General features: G+C 52.9%; 1 protein-coding gene across 3 annotated transcripts in view; it reads right to left on the bottom strand.

Annotated features, from left to right (window-relative positions):
- The window catches only part of PTPRN2 (protein tyrosine phosphatase receptor type N2), a 419,465-nt gene that overhangs the window by 43,882 nt on the left and 347,873 nt on the right, over positions 1-27,710 (bottom strand). For 2 of the 3 annotated variants that reach the window (XM_074315027.2, XM_074315029.2), the window contains 2 exons: positions 21,838-22,032; positions 2,145-2,292 (listed from right to left, as the gene is read on the bottom strand). In XM_074315027.2, the coding sequence (XP_074171128.2) occupies positions 2,145-2,292; positions 21,838-22,032 (343 nt within the window). The remainder of the gene's footprint in view (positions 1-2,144; positions 2,293-21,837; positions 22,033-27,710) is intronic. The other variant, XM_088799758.1, reaches the window with a different exon arrangement.

The raw sequence follows: 27,710 nt of genomic DNA, 5'->3' as shown, positions 1-27,710 counted from the left end.
GTGTGGCTGGAGCAGGGGCCGCGTCTGCTTGAAGCATAGCCCTTTATCCACTAAGACACCTGTCTGTCCGACTGACCGTCCACCTGTCAGGCTGCGGGACGGGGGCAGGGGTCAAGGACGGCGGGTCTTTCTAACGCTCGGTGCCTGAGTCTAAGGAGGAAACGGCGTCCTCTCAGCCCTAGCTGTGGCCCAAGTACGGAGGGCTGAGGCTCTGGCCAGTCGGGCCCTGGGCCCGTGTGACGGAGCCTCTCGGCACGGCTGAGGGCAGGACGCTACTTTCACTGAGATCTGGCCTGTGGGTGGTGCAGCAGACAGAGCCCAGGGGCCAGCACAGCTGCAGGGCACGTGGAAGGGACCATCACGTCTGCTGCACTCTGGTTTCCACGGTGCTTGAGGAAAGGCTTCACATTTTAATATTTACCACACGAGACCCGATAATCCAAGTAAGTAACCAGACCCGCAGGAGACATTCCACGCGCAGTTACTGAGCATCTGTTTGCCCCAAGCAGCCGCCTCACACCCCTGCACTCCGCCCCCTCCCCTCCCCTGCTCCCTCCCACTCCTCCACTATCTGCGTCCTTTGAGCGGCCATGCTTGGTTCACTGGGTGTCTCTGTCAGCAGGACCTGGCACACAGTAGGTACTTAACAACAACGGTTAGTTGGCCTTTTTAAAATTTCTCTTCTAAATATAAAACTTATAATTGCTACAATGGCTATTTGTAAAATTCTTTAGGGAAAAACCCTTCAGATCTCATGGAAATGAAGAGCCTGGTCTGAACACTCACTAACCTGTTAGAAAAACACACCCAGATGTGTGTGCAGGTACTACCCAGGTCTACAATCCCAGGTTGGCGTCTAAAGCAACACAAGATCCTAGCTTTTAATCTGTTTGACCTGTGAACGCTGCTCAAACCACTGATGGGAGCACAGCTTCCTGTCCAGGTAAGCGAACAGCGGGGCTGTCAGGATGAGTCTGGCCCTGGCTTTGGGTGGCACCTGTGACCTCTGGTTCCCATGCCTGGCTCCAAAGGGCCGAGACAGGGGCCTGTGACACGGGAAGTGTGTCCCCACATGGATGCTGATCTCACATGCTGACATGGACTGCAGCTTTGCTGTGCCCTCGAAAATGTCAGCCAACAAAGTGCATTTTGTTATATCTGAAGTACGTACGAATACCTGTCACGCTAAGGCTACTGGGGCAGTGACTGAGGAAGTCCACACACACTCACACACACTCACACTCACACACACACACAGCCTACTCAGGACGTCACAGTGTCAGCTTATGTCACACTTAGGTCACACACTCCTGAGGCTCCTTTGCTCCCTGCAGGGTGGGTTCACGTACTAATCCAAGTCCAGGCCTGGCCTAGAATGTGCTAGAACACAGGAAGTTGGTGCGTCAGTAGTTGAGTGCCCCAAGAAAGGGAGCTCTAGGTGGGCTGGGGGCTCAGACCCAGCCAGCTTGGCCTTTCACGTCCTGTGTGGACCTCTGCATCTGCACATCACTCAGCACATCACGCGTGTCACACACAACACGCCACTCACAATGCACAATGTCAGCCCGGGTCATCACCTTGAGCACCTCACTGTCAAGAACTGGTCTCCTTTTATAGCTCCAATTTCTGGCCACGGTTCCTGGCCAGAGACATGGTCCCCAGAAACTCTTGCTGAAATAACCTTAAGGCTGGCACGTTGCCGTGGTAGGACCACTGCCCACCTCGCGCCAGGTGCCGGCACCCACGCCCGTACCCTCCCACCCTCAGAGCTGTACCATCTCACGGGTGGTGGTGTGGTCCCAACTACAGGAGAAGAGGGGGCTGGAAGACACTAAGAAGCGAGTCGCAAATCACAGTGACAGCAGCAGAGCACGTGCTTGGCGTCTGCTGTCCCAGCGGGGGCTGGGGACACGCCCGTGGACCCCAAGGGGAGGAACGGGTTTTGCGGCTTGACGGCGGGGACAGCGCCACACGGTGATGTCCACCCTGGGCTTTGCAGGGACAGGACGGTGTGCAGGTAGAGTGGGCGCCCGGGGAGCTGGGGGAAGGGCCTCCCACCGGGAGGGTGGCGGCCGACACTCCGGGACAACGGGGGTGCAGCCCGCCCGCCGCCCTCCCCTCCCGCGCCGGGGCTGGGTACGCACAGGTCAGCACGGCCGGGCAGCGGTTCTTGGGCGCGTTCTCCTCCCGCTGCGCCACGAGCGAGCTGTTGGGCTCCGCCTGGTAGGCACACAGCGCCTCCCACTCTTCCTCCAGCCGGTGCTTGTTCCTCAGGTGGTCCTCCATGTAGGCCTGGAAGGGAAGGCACAGTCAGCGCGCGGCGCCGGGCAGCGCGGGCCTGCGCGTGGGCGGCTCCTGCGCGGCGTGGGCGGCACGGGGGGGGGGCGGGCCCACATCGCACCTGCGTGTGCGAGGCGGGAGCTGGTGCGCCGCCCGGGTCAGGACACAGACCAGCCGCGTGAGGGGCGGCAAAGGGCTGCGCTCCGGTTCTGTTTCCCGGGTCAGAAGTGCTTGTGGCGTGTTCACCTCCGGCGGAGCTTGGGCGGTGGGGACACCCTGACCAGGACGTCGCCTCCTTGGCTAGTGTGGAACGACTGGGGGACAAGGACGTGCACACGGCACACCAGATCTGATGGACCAACAAAAACCGGATGGAAAACGTGCCCAGCCAGGAGTAAGCGAGGATGGGAGCCTTCAGGGAGCTCACTGCACGGGCTTTGAAGGGCGAGAGGGTTTACACGGGTCGGGAGAGGGACAGGCACGATGCAGGTGTGTCTGGCCAGAGCAAGGGGACAGCAGGTGCAAAGGGCCCCGGGGCGCCGGGGCCTCAAGTGCCTGGCTGGGGTGTCAGGGAGGTTTGGGGTGGGGTGTGAAGGCTGCGCCGTTGGGGCCTGGAAACACACATAGAAAGAACCCCGCTGTCTGTGTCAAAGAAAGAAGGGACACACTTAGGAAAACTATCACACAGGAAGGACACAGAAGCTGTGGGAGGGCTAAAGAAAAACTATTAATAAACCTCAATCTGGGAAAGCCACTGGGTAAGTCATATTTTGTGTTGAAAGTAGTTTTGTTTTTCTTAGAGAACCACTAGGTATTGCAACATAGCAGATACTATGTTGCAATAACTTCTTGAAATTATTCCACTGAAAACTATACAACACACTGTTTAGAACGATTTTATACGATTTTACGTATCCAGTCAACACCATATGCAAGTCTAGAATTCAGAAGCTCCCTGAGAGAGGAGTGGAAACCGCACCCTCAGGAGAGTCTCCAGAGTGGGCTGGCGCTCAGCTGGGGGTCCGACGGGGTCTCCCCCAGACAGCCGGGAAAGCATGCTAGCCTGTTCAGACAGAGGGCTGATATCTAATCCAGAGATGTCGTTTCCTGGGGTACGCGCTAACAATGCTCAAAGGAGGTGGGAACGCACCCAGCCCCAACCCTAACATGCCTAGATGTCTAACCCCACAGATAGAGGTGGCTGTTTGGGGGTCAGGTCACCAACAGTCACTTCATGCAGGTTAGGTCCAGGGCTGGGAGTGCACACCCATCTCTTGGCCTGCTGGCCTCTTTCCCATTTCTGTTTGCACAGAAGTCATCCTGCTGACAACTGGCTTCTCTGAACTGGCTCGGTGTGATGCATTCAGATACTGGGCTGCTCTGAGGTGTGCAAAGTGGTGAGCAGCTGGTAGTGTTAACAGAGACAGAAGCAAAACCAACTGGACCAAATACTGACCCTCGCTGCTCTGCTCCGATCTTATTTTTCTGGGCACCAGTGTGTTGCAGTGATTATGGGAAGTGGACAAGGAACAGAGGGCCCTGGGACACGCCCCCCAAAGCCAGCTCGCTGGCTGCCCTGCCTACGCGCTCATAACCAGTCTCCTCACTCGAGAAATGACCCCAATTTTAAGGAAAAGCATTGCAAGGACCAAACTGGCTGCATTATTGATATTATACCCAAAGGAAATAATGGTCACATCCTCCAACATTTTGTTTGTGGCTTTTCAATGCGTCGTAAGTGGACATAGGTTTTCAAATGCATCCACAAATAAAATAATATGCATTGGTCTCGGTGGTCAGACGCACACACACTGACCAGGTCTCAGAGGTCAGACGCACACACAGACGTACATGTCAGACATTCTAAGTTTAGCGAAGGGTTGACACCCCTCAACGTGCCCACCCTGACCCCTCGTCCACTCAGTCCGATTCATCAGCCCAGCTCAGGTCACTCTCTGGGGCAGGTCGGACCTGCTCTCTGCCTCCTCCCCACCAAGGCTCTGGGCCACTTCCATGCCCATGGGCACCCACTCTGGGGACAGGAGGACAAAGGGGAGGAAGGGAGAGGCATAGGGTAAAGGACACATCACACAGTCTCGCTGGGCGCCCACAGCTCGTGCCCGTGGTTTGGCTGGAGCTGACTTGTTTCGGATTTTTCACTCAGAAAACAGTGCTCTCTTCGTGCTGGTCTGCCCTGCATGTCGGCGTGTGTGCTGAACCAGCGCGGGAAGGCTGGTGCCTGCTGGGCATGGCGGGCAGGACTCGCCTTCAGCTGAGGCCCCTGCAGGGGGTGGGGGGGGCAAAGCTAGGGCCCAGGTGGCCACTGTCACACGTCCTCTGGCTCCTGCTCCGGCTGCTCAGGGGCCATCAGGGGGAATTTCGTGCAGATGATGGAGACCTGCGAGGCCAAGCAATGAACACATCTCCATGACGTGGCCTCGGACCTCAGCATCTTCTCAGCGCTGCTCAGACTCGCCCCCGTCGCCTGCCAGCCTCCCTCCCCATAGGACCCCAGGCTTCCCATGTGGGGAAGGGGCAGTTTAAGGGGCTCAGTGAAGGAAACATGAGCTGCTCTCTTGAGACAATCACTGTGGGATATCAAACACACATTTCCACACCAAAACGTTCCCAATAAGGACCACACTGCTGCATGATACAATATTAAGTTTTCTGAAAATATCGATTAGCTTATGTAGCTTAAAATATGGTGAGTGTGAGCGGCCTGGGAGGCAGGGACAGCTCTGGCTGACGTGTCATGTCAGTGTTTCTGTACTTGCTTTTCTCAAGAGTGGCTAAGGCACAGCCTACAGATAGAAAATGGCTCCTGGGAAAATGATTTCGGGTCCTTGCCTTTCTCTGGAAAACATGCTTCACAAAATCTATCACAAATGACTGAGCTTCTTTCAATGACACATGATACATCCTAAAATGATGAACCTGGCAGGTTTAACCCAATCTCAAATATTGTCTGCAAGAGGGACACTGGATATTATCTTAATTCCCGTAAACTACAGCTGCTTCAAGTCTCACATTTATCTTAACTACGGAAAGTGAAATCACACTGCCAAGTTCTCTTGAATTTCTAAATTTATGGCAAGAAATATAAACCGAGACTAATATGCGAGCTGTGGTGATAGGAGGGAGGAAAGAAGAGACACACACAGCATTTTTTTCGATGAAGAATGGAGATGCATTTTTCCTTCTCTCAGCATGTGTGGCTCCAGGCGGCTGTTTGCCCTGTTCTGGTCGTCTCTCCTTTCCTCGGTTCCGTGTTTTTCTATTAGTATTTTTACGAAACATCGTTTATGACATTGAACTGATGTAATTTACCCACCACATCTTAGGAGACTTTGGTGTCTGCAGAGAAGATGCTTTTCATCTGTGCCTCGAGAGTATGTTTTCCCGTTGTCTGTGGAGAAGCTAGACCTTGGTAGGAAAGCGTTTTAAACAAAACCACAAACTGCCACAATAACTGAACACTGTGAGGTCCCGTCCTCCCAGGTGTGAGCGGTGTGAACAGAAAGGGTACAGTGCTTCTTCTCAGACGTGGTCACCTTTGGAACGATGAGGTACGTTAACACATGATGAAAACACTGCTGGCGTTCTCGCCCCACAGTGGAGAGTTAGCAGGAAGTGTTCTCAAAACTGACCTCAGATACTTGTCCACGTCTGTGTACGTGTGAGGGGTGTGGTGATGGTGGACCAAGGCCTCGGGTTTTAAAACGGTCACTTCTCATCCCACACACAGCGCACGTAGGGCAAGAAAGGCGAGGCGCATAAGCTGAATGAAAACAAAAGCCACTAACAAGCCCGCCACCCAGAGCCAACAGGAAGGCCTAACGAACTCCACCCTTCTGGGCACCGTGTGGCCGGGTCTTTTGTTTTTTCAGTGCTGATGACCATCGCTTAAGCTGTGGACATGGTCAATACTATAGGATTGTCCTGTTTCAGTTGAGAAGAGGCTGAGCTGAGGCTCGCATCTTACCTACGGGGACACCGAGGCCTAGAGAAGTTAAACAATCAGCCCCAAGCCCCGACCGCCCGGCGGTGCGGGCGCGTGCGTCACTGTCTGAAACCTGGGCTCTGCCCTTGGCTCGCGGCCCCGGCCGCCTCGCTGCACCTGACCTTGACGTCTCCAGTTCCTTCACGGCGACCAGATCAGCAGCTCTGGTTCAAAACACCGCCCGTCGCAAAACCCACCTTGGTGCCTGGACTAGCACTGCCTTTCGTTCAAACTTCATTTTACTAACCGACTGCTCTTTATCGCAATCAGACTAGACCCCATTGGGAACCCTCCCTCCTCCAATCACCACCATTCTGTACGTGCGGGTCCTCCTGGAACGAACCTACCCTGCTTCAGGGTCAGTGCAGACGCCACCTCCTCCCTCAGCGTCCGACTGGGACGTGCCTGTCGCCACCCTGACCTCCCTCTCCCACCACCCACCGCCATGGACACTTTCTACTTAGAACCCTCGTCTCTACGGCGTTAATCACGTCGGCTCGTGCGGCAGCGGTGGGTGTCAGGGTATCCTCCCTCTGTGCAAACTGTTTTGAGAATGGGGCCCACATTCGCCCACTTAGCGAGTCTTAGGGCACACAGTCAATGTTTGTTGAATGATGGCTCATAACCTGGACATTTTCATATGTAATTTGAATTGCAGATAAAAAGTTGGCATCCACGGTGGGCATCCCCAAAAACCTGCCTTTGAGTCTTCTGGAACTCGGGAGAATTGCCAGAAAACGTCAGCTGAGGACCTTGGGCTGTTTCATGATCTGTGTCCTTGCTGCCTCCTTCCTTTCTGGGTGATCCAATGAGCACCTTTACACTTCATGCCACACAGGCGGTGCCACAGCCCAGCGCGATGGCCATCTTGTAAACGCAGAGGAGACGTTCCTCTCCCCGACTCCCTCCTCCTCAGTCTTAACCTCCGTTCAGGGCCCAGAGCGGGTGCGTCTGCCCCAGACGCCCCATCGCCGTGAGCTGCCTCCCATGCACTCAGTAAGCACTGGTCCCTGCGGCGAGCTGCACTGTCCTGCATGGAAGGAGCTGGGGGTTTCTGGGACCCGTGTCCCCAGTGGGCTGTGAGCCCCTGGTGCTGGGGTCCTGCTGTATACATGGCTCTGGGCTCTCTGAGCTGAAGCTTTAAGTAGGAGGTTCTGGGATACGGGGATGCTGGTCAACAGGGAGTCAGGCAGGAGTCAGGCACGTGTGGGAGCGACCCCCCCCCCCATGGTGTGCATCCTGAAAACGCAAATCACGTGAACAGGCAGGGCTCAGCACTCCCCTGGTTGCTCAGGAACATGGGGAGCGGGCCCCCCTCCTGACAGCCCCCACCGCACTCTCCGCATCTGGGCAACAGAGGCTGAGGCTTGGAGAGGGGCCCTGGCTGCATGAACTCAGCACCATGATTTCACAGCCTAGAACTCCATCAGGGGAACGTCACCCACGCTGATTCTAGCCGAATCCTGAGTGCGGATGTGTCTAAACCTTCTTGAATTCTGATTCTTTCCAAGGACCTAGACTCTATGTGCTGGCAGAAAACATAAGGCCAGGTCACACCATTCACGGGAACAAGACCCAAGGTTGCAGAATGCGGTTTTCCAAGCTGGTAACCAACACACACTGGCCCTCAGACCTCGTGGCTTAGCTAAGATGCACTTGCATTTTTGCTGAGCTTTTCTGTCCCGTTGAGAGTAATATCAGCTTTCATCAGCCCTATTTTATGAGCTAGCATCCCAGTCAGAGGACTCGATCCTTCCAACTCCCCATCTTAGTTTTTCTAGGTCACACTAGTAGACCATTTGGGCAGGACAATTATGAACAGTTTCTGGGTGACAAGGGCTACGTGTCACCAGATGACTTTCCAGAAAACTGCCTCCATGTGTCAGACAAAGCAACCTGCTCCCACGTTTAACGGAATCATTTTACAAAGAATCCCAAACCTTTGGAACAGAAATGTCACTGCCATTGTAAGATGGAGGTGTGTCCGCAATTGGTCCACCCCGCCTAAACATCTCCTGGGCTGCTTTCTGATAGAATTGCCAACACTTTGAGGTTAGGAAAGCGATTTCTAGGAAACCGGAGCCTTTGGGAAGCTGTGGAAGCCAGTGGGGTTTGTTAATAATCACAGATCATTTTACAAACCACTCGCAAAGCCTGCATGAGAAACCAAAGGAGCTTCTGCAGAACAGGACGGCAACTCAACACAACAGAGAAGGCCTGGACTTGACTTTGAAAGATTTCTTAACAGTGCAATAAACAGCAAGGTTGGGTCCCCACACACCTACTTCTCATCTATGTTCTTTGGGGCAAACCGACTAATCTTGGTGGCTCTTAATTTCCTGCTTCATAAGCCAGGAATTGTACGTATTTGAAAAGGAGGTTCTGAGGGCTGAGTTGACAGATGAAGTATGCTCTGTGAGCTGTAATGTGTACACATGGCACCAAAGGTGGCCGGGTGGGGGTCCACAGGGCACGGGAAGCCAGAGGCGGCCGAGGGCAGGGATGGGGCGCATGGTGAGCCTCAGCGTCCCACTAGGAAAGGAAGAGCTCTTCTATAATCAATTCCCTTCTGGACTCTGGGACTCTACTGCAGTTCTTGGCATGTTTGCCCTTAACTAAGGAAACATGACACAGCAAGTTCCAAGTGCCAGCCACCTACTGCTGCGAGGACACAGAAGCTAAGGCGTGATGACAGGTGCTATGGGTGGGCCATCGCTGTTAGTGACACCGTCACTAACACTATTGAAGGGATAAATGACAAGCAACATCGTTAGGTACGAGGGGCAGTGGTCTTTCTAACACACTCAGTCCCCTTACTAATCGGGTAAAACCAACATGTGATCACCTCGTCATGCCCGAGTCAGCCGCCACTGCACCTGGGTCAGGGACGGTTCTAGAACTTCTCCACTCCTCTCTGTTTCTCTTGTTTATTACTGCTTTAAGAGGGAGGTATTCCATGACCAGTCTTGAGAAGAGGAGTCACTGGGAAATGCCATTTGAGGAGATGACGTGAAGGTAATTGGCCGACTTCCAGTATAGAACGAGCACGCCAGCCCCAGGCGCTCTGACCAGCCTGTGAGGTCACGTCCTAATCAGAGACCGTTCCACGGGCACCATTTTACCAGTGTCAACATCAAAGACCAGTTTCTAGGGTCACTAAGGAAATAACCCCACGGAGTACAATGATTCTGTTTCACACACGACAAGCCAGCGTTTGCAGTCTCCACAGGGCCTAAGCTGTGACTGTTCCCAGGGAAACCAGTGGCAGCCTGTGCCCGGGATGCACCCCGGAATGCCCCTCAGTGCCAGCAGGTACCGCTGCCATTGCCTGTGAGGGCTGGGAGAGTCGGGTCTGGGGATGGGTAAAGAACCATCTGGATCATGCCCGCGGCACGGGGAGCCCTTGAGTTGGGCAACACCGGCTTATCCAGTCCCTTATGGATCCTGCTGCCATGGCGCTCACCACGTCCACATGGAGTGGCCACAGTGGATGACGTTTTAGCTCTGTTAAAAGTCATAGAAGTTACGTTATTTCGGCATGCGGACACCCTAGGGGGTGTAAGAGGGTCTACTGTTACTAAAGAGGATAATGAAAACAAACTAACACAACACGAACACTCCAAGGGGTGGGGGGGGCCATTAGAAACAAGCAAAGCAGGATCCATTGGGCGTTAGGTCACCTCAATCAATACATACGAGAACCACTGAAGTCGGCGGAGAACAGGGTCGTTCCCGATCGCTGGAGACGCCTATGCCTCTGGGTCTTCAGATACAAAATGTCCCTCCAAAACTGCGTTTTACAACCACATTGCCTGAAATAAGCTTCTGCCTGCTGTGGAAAAGGTGCATTAAAGGAAGCTGGGGTTTCAAGACCTAATTATTGTCGGGAAAGCTTTGTTTCCATTCCCTTTTTTACATGGGTGCCCTTTACTTCCTGGTGTGGCAACCCAACCTTTTGTCAGAGTGAAGACACACCCACCTACACTTTCCTTCCTTTTGAGAACAGAATGTTTGTGCCTTAAATTCAGATGGAGTTAGATTAATGCTTTCAAAAGCAAGGGGCAAGCTGCTTCTGCCGCCATTTGGGGAAATGATGAGATTTTTTTCCCCTTTAAAAATAGACATTGTCACCTGTCTTCATTAATACATTAAAGGGAAATGTTTATGTTAAATGTCTGAATTCCAAAAGTAAGACATTTGAATCCCCAGCAAAAAATACAAAAAAATGAAAGAAGTCAGATTGGGCCGCCTGTCTTGGCCGAGCAGCTATGGACAGAGAGGTAGGGATGGACAGGTGCTGGTGAGAACAGGTGTTTAGATGTCTACAGACTGCTGCATCTGCATAATTTCAGTGTTATTTATTAGCCCAATATAACAGGCATGTGAAGATATTTGAAATTCAAAGTTAGAAATTCAAAGCAGTGTGTTCTCACCCAAAGAAGGACAGCTATGGTTAAATGATGAGAGGCCAGCTGTGCTATTTCTTACCAGGAAAGATTTGCTTGCAACAAGAATCATTATATCTAAGTTGCCATCTAATGCCAACAAAAAATAACAACGTGGCTCTCACCACAGAGTGAGTCATCTTCTTAACCAGCTCCTTCCTGGGCCCCCTGCCCCAGCCTCTCACCGCCCCACACGTCACGGATGGCTGGTCTTACTAGAGCGTTAAATGCATTGCTTTGCTCTCCAAACGAGGAACTTATAACATAGAGCAGATATGCATGCATTATAAAAGCAAGGAAACAAAAACGGCCTGTAGACCTGGAAAAGCCCATTCCCGTGAAAGCACGTTCCTGCCTTGTCCACATGGAGTATACCTGGGGAAGTAAACACAGTTTGGAACTCAACCTCTGTGTTATACGCACAAATCTGAAAGGAGAACAGACGGGACCCTGGAGTCAGGACGGATCAACGAAAGACCACGTGGTCTTTTCTTTTCATCACATTGTAAAACTTGTGGAAATTTGTTTTTGAGGAGGACGCTGTCCCACCTGTGTTTGCAGGGAGCCACTGGCTGTCTCATCCCACTCAGCGGGGAAGGGGAATGAGGACAGCCCCCGGCAGAAGCGTCAGCGTGGGCAGCAGCACGAGCTGCACCGACCGGCATGGCACGGTACTGCACTCCCCGGTTCCTCCCGCAGGCTGAGCTACGCTGAGGACCAGGCAGAGTCATTGCAGGCCTGGTGACCCCTGAAAGCTGTTCTCTGTCTTAACGTGATCTAGAAACGTACTCCCATGCTCTACGTTGCAAATGAGCAGGCTGTGGAGTGACAGAAACTTGAAATTGTTACCACACTGGAGAAAAGTTCAAATTATTCCAAATGTAAAGCCTTTAAGAGAAAGTCCCCAGCCGACACCCTGTTTAGGCAAAAAAAGGTAAGAAAACGCCAGTGACAGAAATGGAGGGAAGACACGGAAAATACGGCGCTGGTACCGACACCACCAACCAGAATTGTCTGTTTTATTTAGAATCCTTTTTTGTAATTGAAAGGAAAACTCATGCAAGAACTTTGAAAACAAACAAAAGCGCGACAGAAAATGATGTGTTTTCAAAGTACAGCCCAGGAAGTTTCCAGGAGGACAGAATCCTTGCCCCGGAAGCGGGGCTGACGTGGAGACACGGTCGGGCATGTGCCCGGCCTCTGGAAGAGCAGAGAAAGCGGCTGCTCATCCCAATGAGGAGAGTGGGCAGCATGTGAAAACGGGGTCTTGATACCACGGAACTTCACTGGTCGGAAGCCTCAGTTCGTATATTTTTATTATAATTAGGGTTTTTGGTGTTTCAAATCTGGAAGATACCACATCGATACAAGAGAGCTCCTAAATGCTCTCGGTGGGCAGCACATCTCCTGGAGTTTGTCCGGAACCCACCAAGCCGCTGGGCCATCTCAACGGAACAAAGAGCTGGGACTGTCACTTTCCTCTTCACTCTGTCACTGCAGAGACTTACAGAAAGTCACAGCTTCATAAAGACTTACAACTGGAACCGGATGGAAAGTGTCCACAACACCGCTCTTCTGTTCCAGAAGTGTTTTATTTTTTACTTTTTTTTATTATTTTTTTTTAAAGATTTTTTTTTTTTTTTTATTGGGGAAGGGGAACAGGACTTTATTGGGGAACAGTGTGTACTTCCAGGACCTTTTTCCAAATCAAGTTGTTGTCCTTTCAGTCTTAGTTGTGGAGGGCGCAGCTCAGCTCCAGGTCCAGTTGCCGTTGCTAGTTGCAGGGGGCGCCACCCACCATCCCTTGCGGGACTCAAGTAGTTGAACCAGCAACCTTGTGGTTGAGAGCCCACTGGCCCATGTGGGAATCGAACTGGCAGCCCTCGGAGCTAGGAGCACACAGCTCCAACCGCCTGAGCCACTGGGCCGGCCCCCAGAAGTGTTTTCATTCATAAATTTCAAAAAACAAGTAGTTCTGTCCTTACCACGTACTCTTACCCAATAGGAACGCTTGTCCTTTAGTGTGACTGATGGTTGTTTTCTGCCAGCATTCTCTGCATGACGTCAGGTTTAGGGGGATGCGTAGGAGAGGGTGACAAAGGTCTCTTGCAGGAAGAAGCTGTTTCATCACAGCGACAATGACAACAGCATCACTTCGTGTTTGTAGGTGTCATTCTTCCTGAAGCGCCATTTTAAATGAGTAATTTCACGAATCTTATTATCTTAGTTAACATCTTAGAAATAAGGTTGTATGAGCATAGGTGAAATACAAACCTGGATACTTACAAGCAATGGGAAATAACCAAGAGAACTATACTGTATTTCCCATGCATGTGCAGCTATTAGCATTTAAACGAGGGCGAAAGAAGTTTGCGTGACACTGCGAGTGAAGCCTGATTCCGCCTCTGACTGTCGAGAGTTAAGAGTTGCAGTGTTATCCCAGCTTCCTGCTCGTCTGTTGGTGGGTTAGTCACTTACTCATCTTTCAGCTGATTTTCTTACGTGTATCGTGTGAGCAGGGAGATGTGTGCTCTGAGGACCCAGTGGTTCTAAGGCTCTGTCCTCTTGTGGCTGGTTCTTTGGCTGAACAACAGCCCACATACAAGGAAGCTGTGACCACGACTTAGAAGGACCACGTCAGGTAACAGTGGGCAGTGAGAGGGATAGGACAGTGATAGAAAGGGGCTGGGTGCTGGGGTGGCCCCTCTGAAGAGCTGATTCCTGAGCTCACCCTGAGATGGGAAGGGGCTCCATAGGGAGAGAGGGCAGCTGGGGCCAGCGCCCTGGGGTGGGGGTGGCTTGGGACTGAACGGGCCACTGGGACGGGGGACTGAGGGCCCAATCACATGGGGGCTCGTGGGCCGTGGGGAGAGGCTTGAACTTTGTCTTCTTTTTCTAAAACTGAAAATTATTGGGGTGACATTGGTTAATAACATGATGTAAACTTCAGGTGTACACCTGTGTCTACAATTCAGTCTCTGCGTGCTTCCCTCCTAAGTGCAGTCACTCGAGATGAAGTTTATTTGCAGAGCAACGGGAGGCCCCTGGAGAGTTCTAAGCATGGGAGGCTTTGGGAAGGTCACTCTGGCTCCAGGCGGATGGAGAGGACGAGTTGGGACCGTCTGTATAAGAGATCCAGTGGTTTGGGGAGCAGCTGTGGAGGTGTTGGGGGGGACAAGTGGGAGACGTGCGATACATTCTGGAGGCAGAACTGCCAGGACCAGCTTGTAGGGCAAATTAGGGGACTGAGTTAGTTTAATACAGATTCAGCTCGTTTCATTATCTGCTGTTCTTCCTTCTCCTCCTAAATTTCTGCAACACTTTAGTCTGTGATTGTCTCAACTCCTGACCGTCACGCAACCACAGCCAGGAGAGAGCTTGATGTCTCCATCTGAGAAACAAGGCCTTAATTTACCTGGAGTCAAAAGTCTGGGTAAAAATCTGAAAACTCCCGTCCACAGCCCTGCTGTTGCCGACAGGCTTCGTGCTTCAGTTGCACAGACAGGTCGTTCAGACGTTTGCCGGACTTAGTTTTGACCTGAGCCCCCTGCACGACACCTCATGGAGGTAAGTTTGCACAAAGTGCCACAGAAAATTAACAACCAATAGCATAACACAAAATTAAAATGTAAAGTCAATCAACCAACTAAATTAATCTGGAACAGTTTGACACACTGTTACACGAACAAGACAATTCCTGATACAGTCAAAGGTGTGTGTATGTGTGAGTCTCGGGCAGCACACAGCCGGTCTAGGACCGTGCACTGGCCAGCAGTGGGCCCAGCGAGCGCTTGTCCGCTGGCGGGTCGGGAGCACCGTGTGACCTCGTCGGGCCACCTGGTCATTGGTCAGTCCTGACTGCACTCAGGCTCTGGCTTCGGGTGACAGACTGCCCTACGAGAGGTTCCCAGTCTGGAGGAGGCTAATAGGTCTTCTGACTGAAACCAACTAGGCATCAGGCTGGCGCAAACAAGAATTTCAGAATAAACGTGCACGTCTCACCACCTGCCTGTCCTCCTGGGCTCGGGACTTCCGGAAGAACCACGGCCCAGCCCCAGGCCCAGCTCGCGCTCCAGCACGGCCTCTGGCCTAGAGGAGCTGTGCGATGGGCCACAGCCCCGAAATGCCCGTCCCTCCCAGGTCAATGTTCCAGAGCTTCTGGAAACCTGGATGTCACCTTTCTCAGCTTCGCAGTGACACGGAGCTCTAACCAGATGGGGTCATGACCTTAGCATTTAGTTTGTGCCATTAACTCAGTGGAAAAATCAGGACAAAGGAACAAACAGGAGTTGCGTTTTCAGGAACTCCCAACCATCCAACTGTTTAGTCTGTAGGGTCTGCCCAGGGATGGACGCAGTCGGTGGTTTGCCACCCTGGGTGGTCGGCAAACGTCTGTTGGTGAATGAAGGGTATGACAACCCCTGGGTCCGTCCTGAGGACATGTGACAACTCCACGGTGTCTGACACAGACTCTGCGGTGGCCTCTGTGTCGGGCACGGTGGTTAAGGTGACAGCCTCACTTTGGAATCGCAGGTGAGAGACTAGCCATGGAGGTGACGCCAATGAGATCTTTCTGGACAAATAGATTGGCAGCGTGTCACCCAACAGCTTTCTCTAACAACACATTGCACGGTGGACAGCCTTAAAGGAGCCTCGAAGGGGCAAGAGGCAGATTTCTGTGCTAATAAAGAAATTTTAATTTCTTCTAGAACATTCTGATATATTTTAATGTTTTCAGCTTCGGCTCTCAAACTCTCTCGCCTTCACGGAGATATTTGGGAATATTGCATGATTCATTCCTGGAATGCACGAGCAGCTCAGGATCCTATAAAATATTCATTCACTTTCAAAAATATTTGCACCCTGCTGTCAAACGTGGACAGATTCATATGGAGTATCAGAAAATGGCTATTTTAACGGCAAATGCTTTCCACAAACCTCTCTTTCCACTACGCATTTTCTTCAAAATTATTTTCATAAGAAAGATTAACAATTTCAACATTAGCTGCTAATCCCCTTTCATTTAAAACTCTGCTGATAAAATTCTTTGCTTGTCATTCAAATAGTAAGTAATAATTATAGATTTGAGGCTTCCATCTCAGCTTCATTAATGGTGAATTGCATGAAGTCTGAGGCATAAGTCAGCTTTGATACATCTCAAAATGCAATTTCCACAGCTTCCCTTGGCTACGTACAATTAATTATACAGTTAATAAGGGAAGTATGTTAATGAAAGGAACATTATTCATCCAGACCACCTGCCTTTACCAACTATCTTCTGTGTGTTTCTCTTCTTTTTGTAAATTTTGGTCTATAGACAGTTAAAAAAAACACACACAACAAATACCCCTCAAAAACGAAAAACCACAATTAACAATGTGGTGACTTTGAGTATCAGTCTGCAGCTACTTCAGTTAACACAAGTCTAAAGAAAAATTCATTACATTTTATATTTCTACTAATTTCTGCCTTTTAAAAGTTTAAAATGTCTACCCATGGCATTTGGAACTCCTGAAATAGCTGTTTATCAAACTGAACACTACATTTAAGGTGTCTCACTTCTGCCAATGAAACGTACATCTTCACAGATAAATGAAAACCGGCGGAAACCTCAGAAGAGCCCGCAGGATGACGGGACAAGCCCAGTCACTTACTGTAACGGGCCAAGCTTCCCTCACACTGCGCTCACCCCCCGGCCTCTGCGCTCGGCAGTGACGAATCCTTTCGCCCCGTTCGGGTCATCAGTCAAAGTCTGACTACAGGTTGTTCAGCAAAGAGACCGCTGTTACCTTTGCAGGGAAAACTACTGCTTCTGAGACTTTGGTGTGGAACAGGCAGCCGTCTGACTAAAGCCCCCTTCCATCTGCTCTTTATGAGTTACTGGGGCAACACAGAAGACGCACTTACAAATATTTGTGTTACAGTCATTCTATTACTATAAAGTAATACATAGCCCTCACTAAATGAGGGCAAACATTGGATTCCGGCCTCCACCATGTCCCTTTGACACATGAAACAGACTTGGAGCCAGAGACAGTCCGCTGAAGCACCACGCTGGGGGGAACCACCACCCTTGGGTTCCAGCATCGGTAGGAAAGGACGGGATGTGAGAGGAAAGCGGTCATGAAAATGAGGCTCTAACATAGCCGAGCCCTGCAAAGATCTGAAATGATAACAAATTCTAGGAGAAGAGAACCTCCCCAACGAACACCGTCCACTGCCGGCCAGGCGCTGGGGCCCCAACGGGCACCACCCAGATGACAGAACCTGTGCGGTGGAGAAATCGGGGCTGCTTATCGGGGACGTCTGCACTGGTGCTGGCGCGCAGGCGGAGCTGGTTGCTTTGGGGTCTCCTCCAAAAGCAGGTTTGAGTAGCTGTTTCTCTGTGTTGTGCACCAGCAGATTCATGTGTTAAATGGCTATCCACCCACCCTTCCCCGGCCGGACAGCCACCTACGAAATTCAAATGGCCAATTCCAAGTGACAATTGTAAGAGCAGATTCTCCCAAAGACCCAACGCCTTCACTATCACCCAACTGATAGGAAAAAGCCCAGAGGAGACAATTTTTACTCTAAAGTTGTGACAACAGCAGTTACAATAGGGAAACCTTTCAGGAAGGGGAAAGAGGAGGGGATGGTTGCCTAGCAACACACAGACAGCTTCTCTGCCCATTACAAAGCCGAGGACCTTTTCTTAGCAGCAGCCTTGGATGTTCTGTGGCAGCGATGTACTCATGACGGTTTTCTGATGAAGTTTTTAGGAAGAACAAAGAGTTCCAGTGAGTGCAGTAAAGGTGGCCTAGGACAGCCACACGGACAGGAGTCTTCCCTCCCTTTCCCAGATGGGAGACGCTGGGGTCTAAACACATTCTTAGAAAATATTTGCAGCAATTCTAAAAGTGTTCATTGGAATTACAGGAATTAAAAGCCAATGCTTTGGTTTTGAATTTCCTAAAACCAACAGGCTACATGCTCATGAGGTATGACAAGAATGGGGGGACAGAAATGTCGCCAGGACTGGAAAAGCTGATACGAGACTCAAAACCTGGTTGCCAGAGGGTAAGGGGGGTGGGGGGTGGGGGATGGGAGATGAGGGTAAGGGGGATCGAATATATGGTGATGGAAGGAGAACTGACTCTGGGTGATGAACACACAATGGGATTTATAGATGATGTAATACAGAATTGTACACCTGAAATCTATGTAATTTTACTAACAATTGTCACCCCAATAAATTTAATACAATTAAAAAAAAACAAAAAACACCTTATCTTCCCTTCACCAAGCGAACTTGCTCAGAGGACAGGAAGCCTTTGAGGTCTATTTTCCCAGACCTTCCTGTCATCAGTGAAACAGCAGAGATACCGGGGGAGAAAAGGGAAAATTAGGGTTCGACTGTCAGTCATGATGACCAAGAGCTGGCTGGCAAACATTCCTCACTCAATTGCTTTCAAATAAGAAGTTCAGATTAGAAGGGAGCTCATCTATCAAAAATTCTTTTCACTTTTTAGGGGGAAAAGGTAGAGATAAGATTATCAAGTATACTTTTCTATTTTTTCCAGCTCAACTGCCAGTCATGTGGACCGCCCACTTACGCGCTGTGCTCTTGAGGCTGGTGGGTGCAGCAGGCGTGGGTGATCAGAGGTTACCGTCCCACCTCTTCCGTTCCGGTACCGCACAGCTGCGAGACCTTGAGCCTCCCCTCCCAACAGCTGCCTTTATCATCATCGCAACATGCGTGCCATCTGGAATTTCGCCATGGACACCAGCTGTTAGCATTTTGGGTCCACTCACCTGCCCACCTGCCTGCTGACACAGGCTCCAGTCAGCGCACACCCACAGACAGCTCATTTTGGTCACACAGGTGCCTCCTGAAGGAAGGAATCCCTGTGCCTATGCACCACTGCACAGGGTCCCCTTGTTTGAGTTGCCATTGAGTCTGATGTTTCCAGAGAAATGAACAACAAGAGAACCAGAAGAGCCTCCTCTACAAGACATCTAGAAATGTTGGGAAAATAGCAAGACACAAAATTTCCTTCCACAAAATTAAGGAAAATACTCAGGAATCCAAAATGAAAAGGGAAGTGAAAACCAGAGTGGGAGGCACCCGAAGTCCCTCAAGTCCTGGAGCGAGGGACAGGGCAAGACGACTTCCTGTACCTAAAACCCAGGGCCCGTGTGGGCCCTCAGGGGAAGCCCTGACATACAGGAGGCAGAGTCAGACACGAGACCTCCACGTAAATGTGGACCCTCAGAAGCCCACAATCTTAGGGAAAGGGTTTGCTCAGGACATAAGGAAGAACATCTGTGTCCATATGGACTCAAAACGGGAAGATGTTTAGTCCCTGGGCCTCCTCTAGGATTGAGGCTCGAGTTTACAATAGACGAGTAGTGTGGGCCTCTCTGGGTGAGGAATTACAGTTGTAACGACGGAACGTTTTACAGTGGGAATCAACAATGTAAGAACAACGCAACAGGAAGATTTAAAAAACAAATAGAACAACTGCAAATGAAAAAATATACTCCTTGAAATCATAAATGCAATGAATGGATTACACAGGAGATTAGACACCACTGAAGAGAAACGATGCATCCTGGAGAACAGATCTGAGGAAATTCCCTGGAATGCAGCATAGAGGGATTAGGACAGAAAATATGGAAGAGAATGAAGAGACATGGGAATGAGAATGTCCAATCTTCTTCCATTAGAGGAGAGAACTGAGAGACTGGAAGAGAGTCACATTTAAATTATAAATAGTTTGTCATTTTCTGGAATTGAGGGAAGACAAGAATTCTCTCCTTCAGCAATCACAGGAAGACTGGAGCAAAAATAAAAATAAAATAAGTCCAGTACAGGGTACAAGGAAATCCTAGATCAATAAAGGTGCGGAATTCAGAAGACAGCATGGATGGCCCACAAAGGAACGGCCACTGGACTGGCAACAGCCTTTTCAACAGCTACGGCATCAAAGGCAAGCAAATCGTATTTTTTAAAGTATTGAGAGAAAAGTAACTAGAACTTGACTCTTGGATAATCAATTACGCAAGCATGACACTTATTGCCTCATATCAAAACCAAACCATCAAGAGTGGCCAATGTTGCAGCTTCCAAAGGAGCCCAGGGGCCGCAGGGGACGGCGGCAGGAGGTGCAGCCCCTCAGAGCTGGCAGCACCCCCAGGGGTGGGCAGCTCGGGGGGAGCTGCAGGTGTCTCTGGGTGGGAGCACCTGCCCTGGGGTCCAGCATGTGCGCCCCTCAGCTGAGTGGGGCCTCTCCCTCTGACCCTTTGACCCAAGAGGCTCCCGGCTACCCCTGCACTGAGTGCCTGTGGCCGTCCCCAGGGTTCAGCTCTTGGTGAAAACTTGACAGGCCTGATGTGGGAACTGCACGTGCCTTTCCTGAGACCACTTCCTGGAGGACAGCTTCTCCTAGAGACTGTGACGTGGGCAAGTTGGGCTCTCCCTGGAGGTGAGCTGTGCCCAGCAAGAGGGGAACACCTGAGTGGTTCACCAGCCTATCCTTCGGGTCACGGCCCCATCACAGCTCGAGGGTGGGTGGGCAAGTGCAGGCCTGAGTAGAACTGCCTGAGTAGAACCAGGCAGTCAGTGGCCCCATGGCAGCGTTTCCCCTCACTCAGCCACCACAGTGAACAGGGGAGACGGAAATGACACCCTATTGTGGGCCAAGGAAAGAAGACCAGGCCTCTCATGTCAAGATTCCAGGAAACACTGACACGGTTCAAGCACCAGTCCTTGTCAGGGGCTAATTGTGCCCCCAAATTCCTATGTTGAAGCCCTGACCCCCAGGACCTCAGAATGGGTCTGTATTTGGAGATGCATCTGTACAGAGGTGATTAAGGTAGAACGAGGTCATGTGGGGGGGCCCTGATCCAACAGGACTCGTATCCTTGTATGAGGAGATGAGGACACAGACACGCGGAGGGACGACCACGTGAGGACACAGGGACGAGATGCCCGTCTACACGCCCAGGAGAGAAGCCTCAGGGGAAACCAGCCCTGCCCACACCTGGATCTCGGGTGCCCAGCCTCCAGGACTGGGGACAATAAACATCTGTTAAGTCATCAGGTCTGGGGTTTTCTGATGGTGGTCCAAACCAGGGCAGGTCCCTTGAGGTGTGCAGACCCCACAAGAGCCAGGCACTCATGCCTTCCAGGGCCACTCTTCTTACTCACATCACTGGGCAGGTTAGTTTTAGAAACTGAAACAACACCTTGCCCATCTTAGACACTACTGTCCAACCCCTCACTCTGTGCCCGGCTGTGGGCTTTTCTGGGCCCTGTGACATTTTCCCTGCAGATAAGGTCCCTTCCCCTTAGCTCCATCAAAAGAAAACTGGTTCTGTTTCTTTACTGCGATCCTTTCGGGCTTAAGAGACGAGCCCATTTGATCGAGCGGCCTTCATGGGGGAAGAGGCCAAGTGTCACCTAACTGTCGGCAGGGACTTCATGGCCGCTGGTCAGGGGGACCCGGGCAGGTTGACAAGACACCAAGTAGGGGGTCGGAGGGCACGTGTCATCGGCTGAGGCCCAGAGGCACCGAGGTCTCAGGGACCGAGAGGTTCGGCCGGCGCAGGGAACTGGGATGGAGGAAGTCTCGGTGGCTGCAGACAGGCAGTGCAGGGGGGGCAGGGCTGGCCATCGAGAGCCCCAGGGCCCAGATGCTGAGGGTCAGACTCCAGCTGGAGCGTGCTGCTAACAGCGCAGACTCTGGGGGTCCCTGAGCTTGGGCCAAAGCTGGGGAGCTTCCGCAACCCTGGACAAATCACCACCCTGTTTTCTCGTAACAAAACAGGCCATCAGGGCCCCTAGGGGTTAAACCAGATGCATGTACGAGGTGTGCCCTGTGACCTCACAGATGTCATTTCGCACAGCTGTCATTCTTAGGTAGGGGAACGGGTGCTGGGTGCCACACTGTCCCACTCGCACACACGGAGGACTAGGACACAGGGGCCCTGACGTTTGGCTTCACGTCCTAACCGTCAGCTGCCTGCAGCGCAGGCTCGCTGGCCAAGCTGGTGTCATAGCCTCTTACGAGATGTGTAGGCTGTCGCGTGTGGCACAGGGACTGGCGGAGGGGACGCGGGCCTTACCAGGACCATGTGGCCAGTGGAGATGTCCATGTTGGGGGGTGCGGGCTCCTCGGACCAGGATGAGGTGCTGCTTCGTGCACAGGGGCTGGGCATCGGCCCGTCGCTGACCTGTGAGGACACGCTGTTGACACGGGATGTGTGCGGGGCCTCCGGGTGGTCGGACGTGCGCACAGCCATGCGCTGCCGGCACAGCTCCTAGAAGGCAGAAGGGCAGGGGGTCAGCTACCAATGCCGCGGGCTCGGGCGCCATGGGGTCGGGCACCAGGGGGTTGGGCGCTGTGGGGTTGGGTGCCACGGGCTCAGCCACTGTGTCTCTTCTCGCCCACTGCTTGTCCTGAGTGCCAAGGTGCATGCACCCTGTGGCCCGAAACACACACGCACACACATAGACGCATATACACTCCACTGGGCTTCTGTGGAGCCACCAGCTAAGGGGTATCCCAGGCTTTTCCAAGGGCTGTGGGGGGGGACCAGACACTGGGAGAGTCTCTGCAACTCCACAAAACTGCCCCTCAAGACACATGCCACCAGGTCATCGATGCTGTATGGGGACAGGCCCCTAGGAGCCAGGACACAGAACGCATCTGCTTCCCAGAGGAACCGAGAAGAGAGCTACAGCACATACAAAACTTTGTTCCCTTGGCTTCTGGAAGCTCATCCGTCCACTCGTAATCCTGGAATCACAATGCTCAAGTTGGAATCCTGCACTTAAGGCTGTGTGACCTTGGGCAAAGCACCTAACCTCTCAGTGCCCCACTTTCCTCATCTGTGAAATGTGGACTGGTTCCAACTTCCCGGTTCTTGGGAGGACTGGATAAGATAGCCTTGGGCCTGGGAACTGTGCCTGGCCCCCACCAGGCAGACATGAGCTGCTACTATTCATGTATTCGACGTCTAGGTATTAGCACACACCACGTGTCACTGCTGGATGCCAGGGACACCCGGTCAATTGAGTAAGGCTCGGGGAACCCTGGCCTCCCGGGGTCACCATCCCGCCTGGAGCTGAATGGTGACGAGGGACACTGATGAAAAGCGCTGTCAGGTGTCTCATGGGAGGGGGGGAGTTGGGTCACAGAGGGGCCGGCTGCAGAGCTGACAGGCGGTCCTGAAGGGCTGAAGCTGGGGAGCCAGGTGAGGTGAGAGAAGTGCAGGGCTGGGAGGGGCTAAGAGCTGCCAGGTGGACGGAACCACAGGTAGGAGACGGAGAAGGGTGGCTCTTGTGTCACCTGGGGCCGCATGGCTGCACTTCAGACGCCATGCTGGTGGCTTCCCCGCCGTGCTCTGGTGATGGTCCTGGCACTTCCTGTGTGTGTGAGGGTCTGAGGGGAGCTGGCCCCTCACAGCCCAGCTGCACTGAGGGCTCTGCACGGGCTGGGGACACAGCTGCTGCCAAGGCTGCTAAGGGGCTCACGGCTGAGCTCCCGTGGGACCGGCTGAGGAGTGACAGGCCTCCCAGGGTGTCCACAGGCTGGGCTCCGAGCTTCCGGGCGGGAAGACGCAGCGAGTGTTCCCTCTGCCACTCCTGTGACTGTGGGCTCTCCTCTGCTGCTGTCGTCCTAACCTGAGACGTGTGAGTGACAAAAGTGGCCCCGTTACAGGTGGCTGCTGAGTGTCATGCAGACACACTGTGGAGACAGAGTTACGGCGACACTCAGAACAACCGTGCTGGGAGCACCAGGCTGCACGTGCCTCTGGGCAGTGAGGGGCCAGCTCCAGCCTCGATGCCAATGCAAGAGGGCCACACGCTCGGCCGGTGACAACGCCCGCTGTGCTGCACACACCAGCACTGGGAGCGTGTCCCGTGCCTGCTGACGGGACTATTTGTCTGGCGTGTTCTCCGTCCGGCTTGCTGTGGACCCCCACATGCAGTCCCTCCACACTGCGGCAAGACCCCTTGGCTGCCATGTCCCCTCCCTGTCATCACAGGACTCGCCAGGGGCCCCGCAGGGGCAGGTGGGGCGTGGAGAGCTGCCTCTGTGCTCACTACATAAACCTCTGAGGGACATCACCACATGGCCCAGCTAATCGGTCCCTCAGGTTGGTGACAGCTTGTGGATTAATAATAAAAACGCTTTCTTTTACTATGACTTGAAAATTTAAAATGTTTAAGGGAAAATGAACTTGTTTTTAAAACAGAGGAAATGCAGCCTGTTCCCGGACTGAGTGACGGTCCGGCTGACGGGTTTTGTGGACACCTGTCTTTCCTTGGGCAGCTCTAACCTCTGAACCCAGCCGTGGGGTCCGAGCTGAGCACAGGTGCGCGTGCCCGCGTGCCTGTCCCCTCCCCAGACCAGCCGCAGTGTGGTCACATTCTTCATTTTAAAAGTGTCATCTATTCCTGAAAGGCAGTCGCAGCCCACACGGTGACAGATGAAGCCCAGAGCCCCCTGAGCCTCAGGCAACGAGTGGACAGATGGGCTGGGCACAAACGTTTATTCCACGTGTAATGTGCAGTTTACAGTGTTAGTTCCCGTGACATAGGGACAGCTGTCAGGCCTGAGCACATCCCTGCTTTTACAGCCTGACATTTAGTACCAAACTGACGTAGGCCGTGTCACACAGAACAGGAAGCTCACATCAGGAGTGACAAACACTGCCGCTGCCGAGCCCCGAGTCTGTGAGGGACACTTCGCTGAGTGAGTTTAAAATACGGGCCTGATGGTGCGTGGAGAGCAGCTTCTCTGCGCACGAGTCGCTGGCACCGCTGACTAAGCGACACAAGCTTGCGCTGAAAGAAGCCCGCACACGAGCCCGCTTACGTTCTGAAACTGCCCTGATCCGTAATCCTGGCAGCAAGCAGGAAGCACGGGATTCACACACACCTGCCTGGCTACGGTTCCGGAGACTTGAAATGGAGACTAGGCAGGCCCGCCCGACACTAAGTGACAAAGGGGCACCTCAGCCAGTCCCAGGACCCTGACACACATGGCCTGGCCTGAGCAGACGGGATGTGCGGCCAGTATGTTCTCACGTGGCCAGACAAGGAGGTGAGGGTCTCCCACACCCTTCGCTAAAAACCTTCTAAGATGCGTAAGAGCCAAACTGACCAGACGCTAGTTTGAGCCGTCCCCTTGTGATGACCTGCAAACAGCACTCGGACGCCCCTGAGCAGCCCACGTGCTGGCCTTGGGTTCACACAGACAGGTAGGTGTTTGTGGAGCAAGTCAGTGGACTCAACAGCCAAGAGGCACGTAAGCAGGACGGGGAAAACAGGGGGATTTAGCCAAATGATCTTTGGGTCACAGACCCACACGTGGGGTCCACCAGCCACACAGTCCCTCAAGTGGCTCTCTGCTCGGGGCGTCCTCTGCCCATGTTGCAGCAGGGCACACAGATCTGGCTGAGCTTTGGGCCGTGACCTTGGCAGACCTGGGGTGCCTGTCCCACACGGAGAGCTCACTGCGTCCCACACGGAGAGCTCACCGCGGTTCACGAGTCACTCCCGCCAGGAGTCTGGCGTAGTCTGTTTTCTTTCCTCACCCGAGCGCCTGCTCTCCAGCAGGAAAGAAAAAGCCAGCATGTGTGAACGACAAGAACTTTCCCCAGACAGAAAAAGGGAAAGCGGCTCTCGCCGGGCTGAGCTTCCAGGATGCCTCTCTCTGGACAGGACAGCTCACCTCGGGACCTGCTGTGCCTTTTTACGTGTCTGAACCCTCTCAGGTGTTGAGAAAGTCACGGAGGAAATAAGCAAATCAGACCACGTGCCTGACAAGTCGGACGCACCACGATGACAGAAAGCGGACATGGTCTTGCAGGCCACCCCACGGTGGTGGCCGTCAGTGTCTCAGGAAGGGGAAAGCCACCAGTGGTAAGGCCAGGCCACGGGCCCAGTGGCCCGGTCTGGATCCCGGCGGTTCCTCTCACTGTCAGCGTGGCTTGGGACAGGTGGCCTGACTGTGTGTACATGGTGATCTGTAAGGTGGGGATGACGGACAAGCACACGGGGCTGCGGGAGGTGTGTGGGCGAGTGTGTGCCACACCCCTGACCGGGCCTGGCCCCTGTCCCGACGAGCCTCGTCTGCTGCCGGGAGCGCAGAAGGTCGCAGGACAACCTGGAGGACGTTGGACGCGGGGTCAGGGCGTGCTCCCAGGACGCCACGCCTAAAAGGCCCAGACCACGGAGTTGCCCCCGCTTGACAGCAGCACCAAGGGCCTTGTCAAACCCAGTCTGACGAGTGACCATGGCCTTTGGCAAGGAGAACGCCCCCACCAGAGTAACGGGGCTTCTACAAAGAGCAGCGTGTTCACAGCCCCCCTAAACTTAACCGCTCAGTCACAAGATAATACACGTGACATCTGTGCCACTCCACTTAGAAATAATCCAGCATGTGACGTTTGTGCCACCCCACTTAGAAATACCCAAATGACACACTGTTTGTCAAGAAACGGAAAACATGAGTGCCTACATTAGGTGTGCATAAACTCCCCACCAAGAAAACATGACATGCTGCCTCCAGCTGTCCCCAAGCCCTGAACCGGGGGCAGCCCCTCCGAGCAGAGCCGCCATGCCAGCGAGTCCTCCGGGCACAGGGATGCACACTGAGGATGCAGAGGTCACACAGCACACGTGGACCTGGTCCTTGTTTCCTGTAACCGCCTCCGTCCCTGCTCCGCGCTGAGCTGCAGAGCACATCCCGCAAAAGAAGTCGGACAGGGTTCTGGGGGCAGAAATCCACCCGTACACATAACAATGCACATGTCTCATTTCTCAGACCTTCATCTGACCGGGAAAATTGCAGAGAGGGATCACTCTTGAGAGAAAAGGCCTGTCATTCCCAAATTCTGCCGAAAGAAAGACCAGGACTACAAAGGCTGAAGAGAAACCTCTGTGCACCTTTCAAGGAACAATGGGACCAGAGCAGCGCCTGCCCGCGTGTGTACACAAAGGGCAGGGCTGCAGGGTTATTGGGAATCGTAATTAGTGGTAACGGCAGAGCTGAGGGCCGTGTACAAAGCCCCGGGAAAGACAAATGGGCACGCGGGGGAAGGGTGGGGGCCCCTTACGGTGCAGGCTGGGTGAGACACGGAGGTGTGCTGGGTGGGCTGGACCTCTCCGGGAGGGACCCGATCTCCAGCTCAGAGGGCCCCGTGGAACCAGCGGCTGGAGCACAGACACGGCCACCTCCACGGAGCGCGTCACACGCTACGGGGGGGCGACACCAGGCAGGGGCTTATCGCAGAGCCACAAATGTACAAGGCGAGCACAGAAGAAAAACGCCTGCAAAGGCACACCGGCTCACGCTGCGATGGCACAGGGCTCAGTCCATGGTGCGGGAGACCAGGCAGTGTCTGTTTTACGTATTTTGCCCATTTGTGTTTCCTAAATTGAGCATCTGTTACTTTTGTGGTAAGAACAAGCAATTCAAGATATGTTTAAAATCTGCAAAAATCTACATTCAATATGCTTAAAATTCGGTGAAATGCTTCGAAAGTACGAGTGGGGAAACGCATGGGAGAAAATAGCACAGGTTGTCACAGAGGTTAGTCATGTCTTGTAAGGAAAGACGCACATGAAGAGAAGAAAACGCCCATACAGTCATCTCCTTGTTCTTGGCAGTTTCACTCAGGCTGTGGCTTCATCATAAAAGCAGCCTGGCCCATCTAGGCCAGTGCCCGGCTGCGAGCATGGCCAGGAACTTGCGACGCGGTTTATTTTAAGACAGTGGTTTTACACACTGTCCTCGCCACCAACAGCCATGGTCAGCTCTGCGTGGGGAAGGCGGCAGGTGCTCAAGGCCCCTTCCATGTCCGGCCTGTGCGTCCTCAGGAGACACTGGGGGACGCAGGGCCATGCTTTCTGGGTAAGAAACAGGACCCCTACGTCTCCTCCTCCCACAGAGGCTGGAGCCACGGCAGATCCGCTGGGCAACCCT

Source organism: Rhinolophus sinicus, chromosome 8 (assembly GCF_057876585.1).
Source record: "Rhinolophus sinicus isolate RSI-liver-muscle chromosome 8, RSI-T2T, whole genome shotgun sequence".
NCBI classification, from domain to species: Eukaryota; Metazoa; Chordata; class Mammalia; order Chiroptera; family Rhinolophidae; genus Rhinolophus; species Rhinolophus sinicus.
This window is presented reverse-complemented; position numbering and strand designations above follow the sequence as displayed.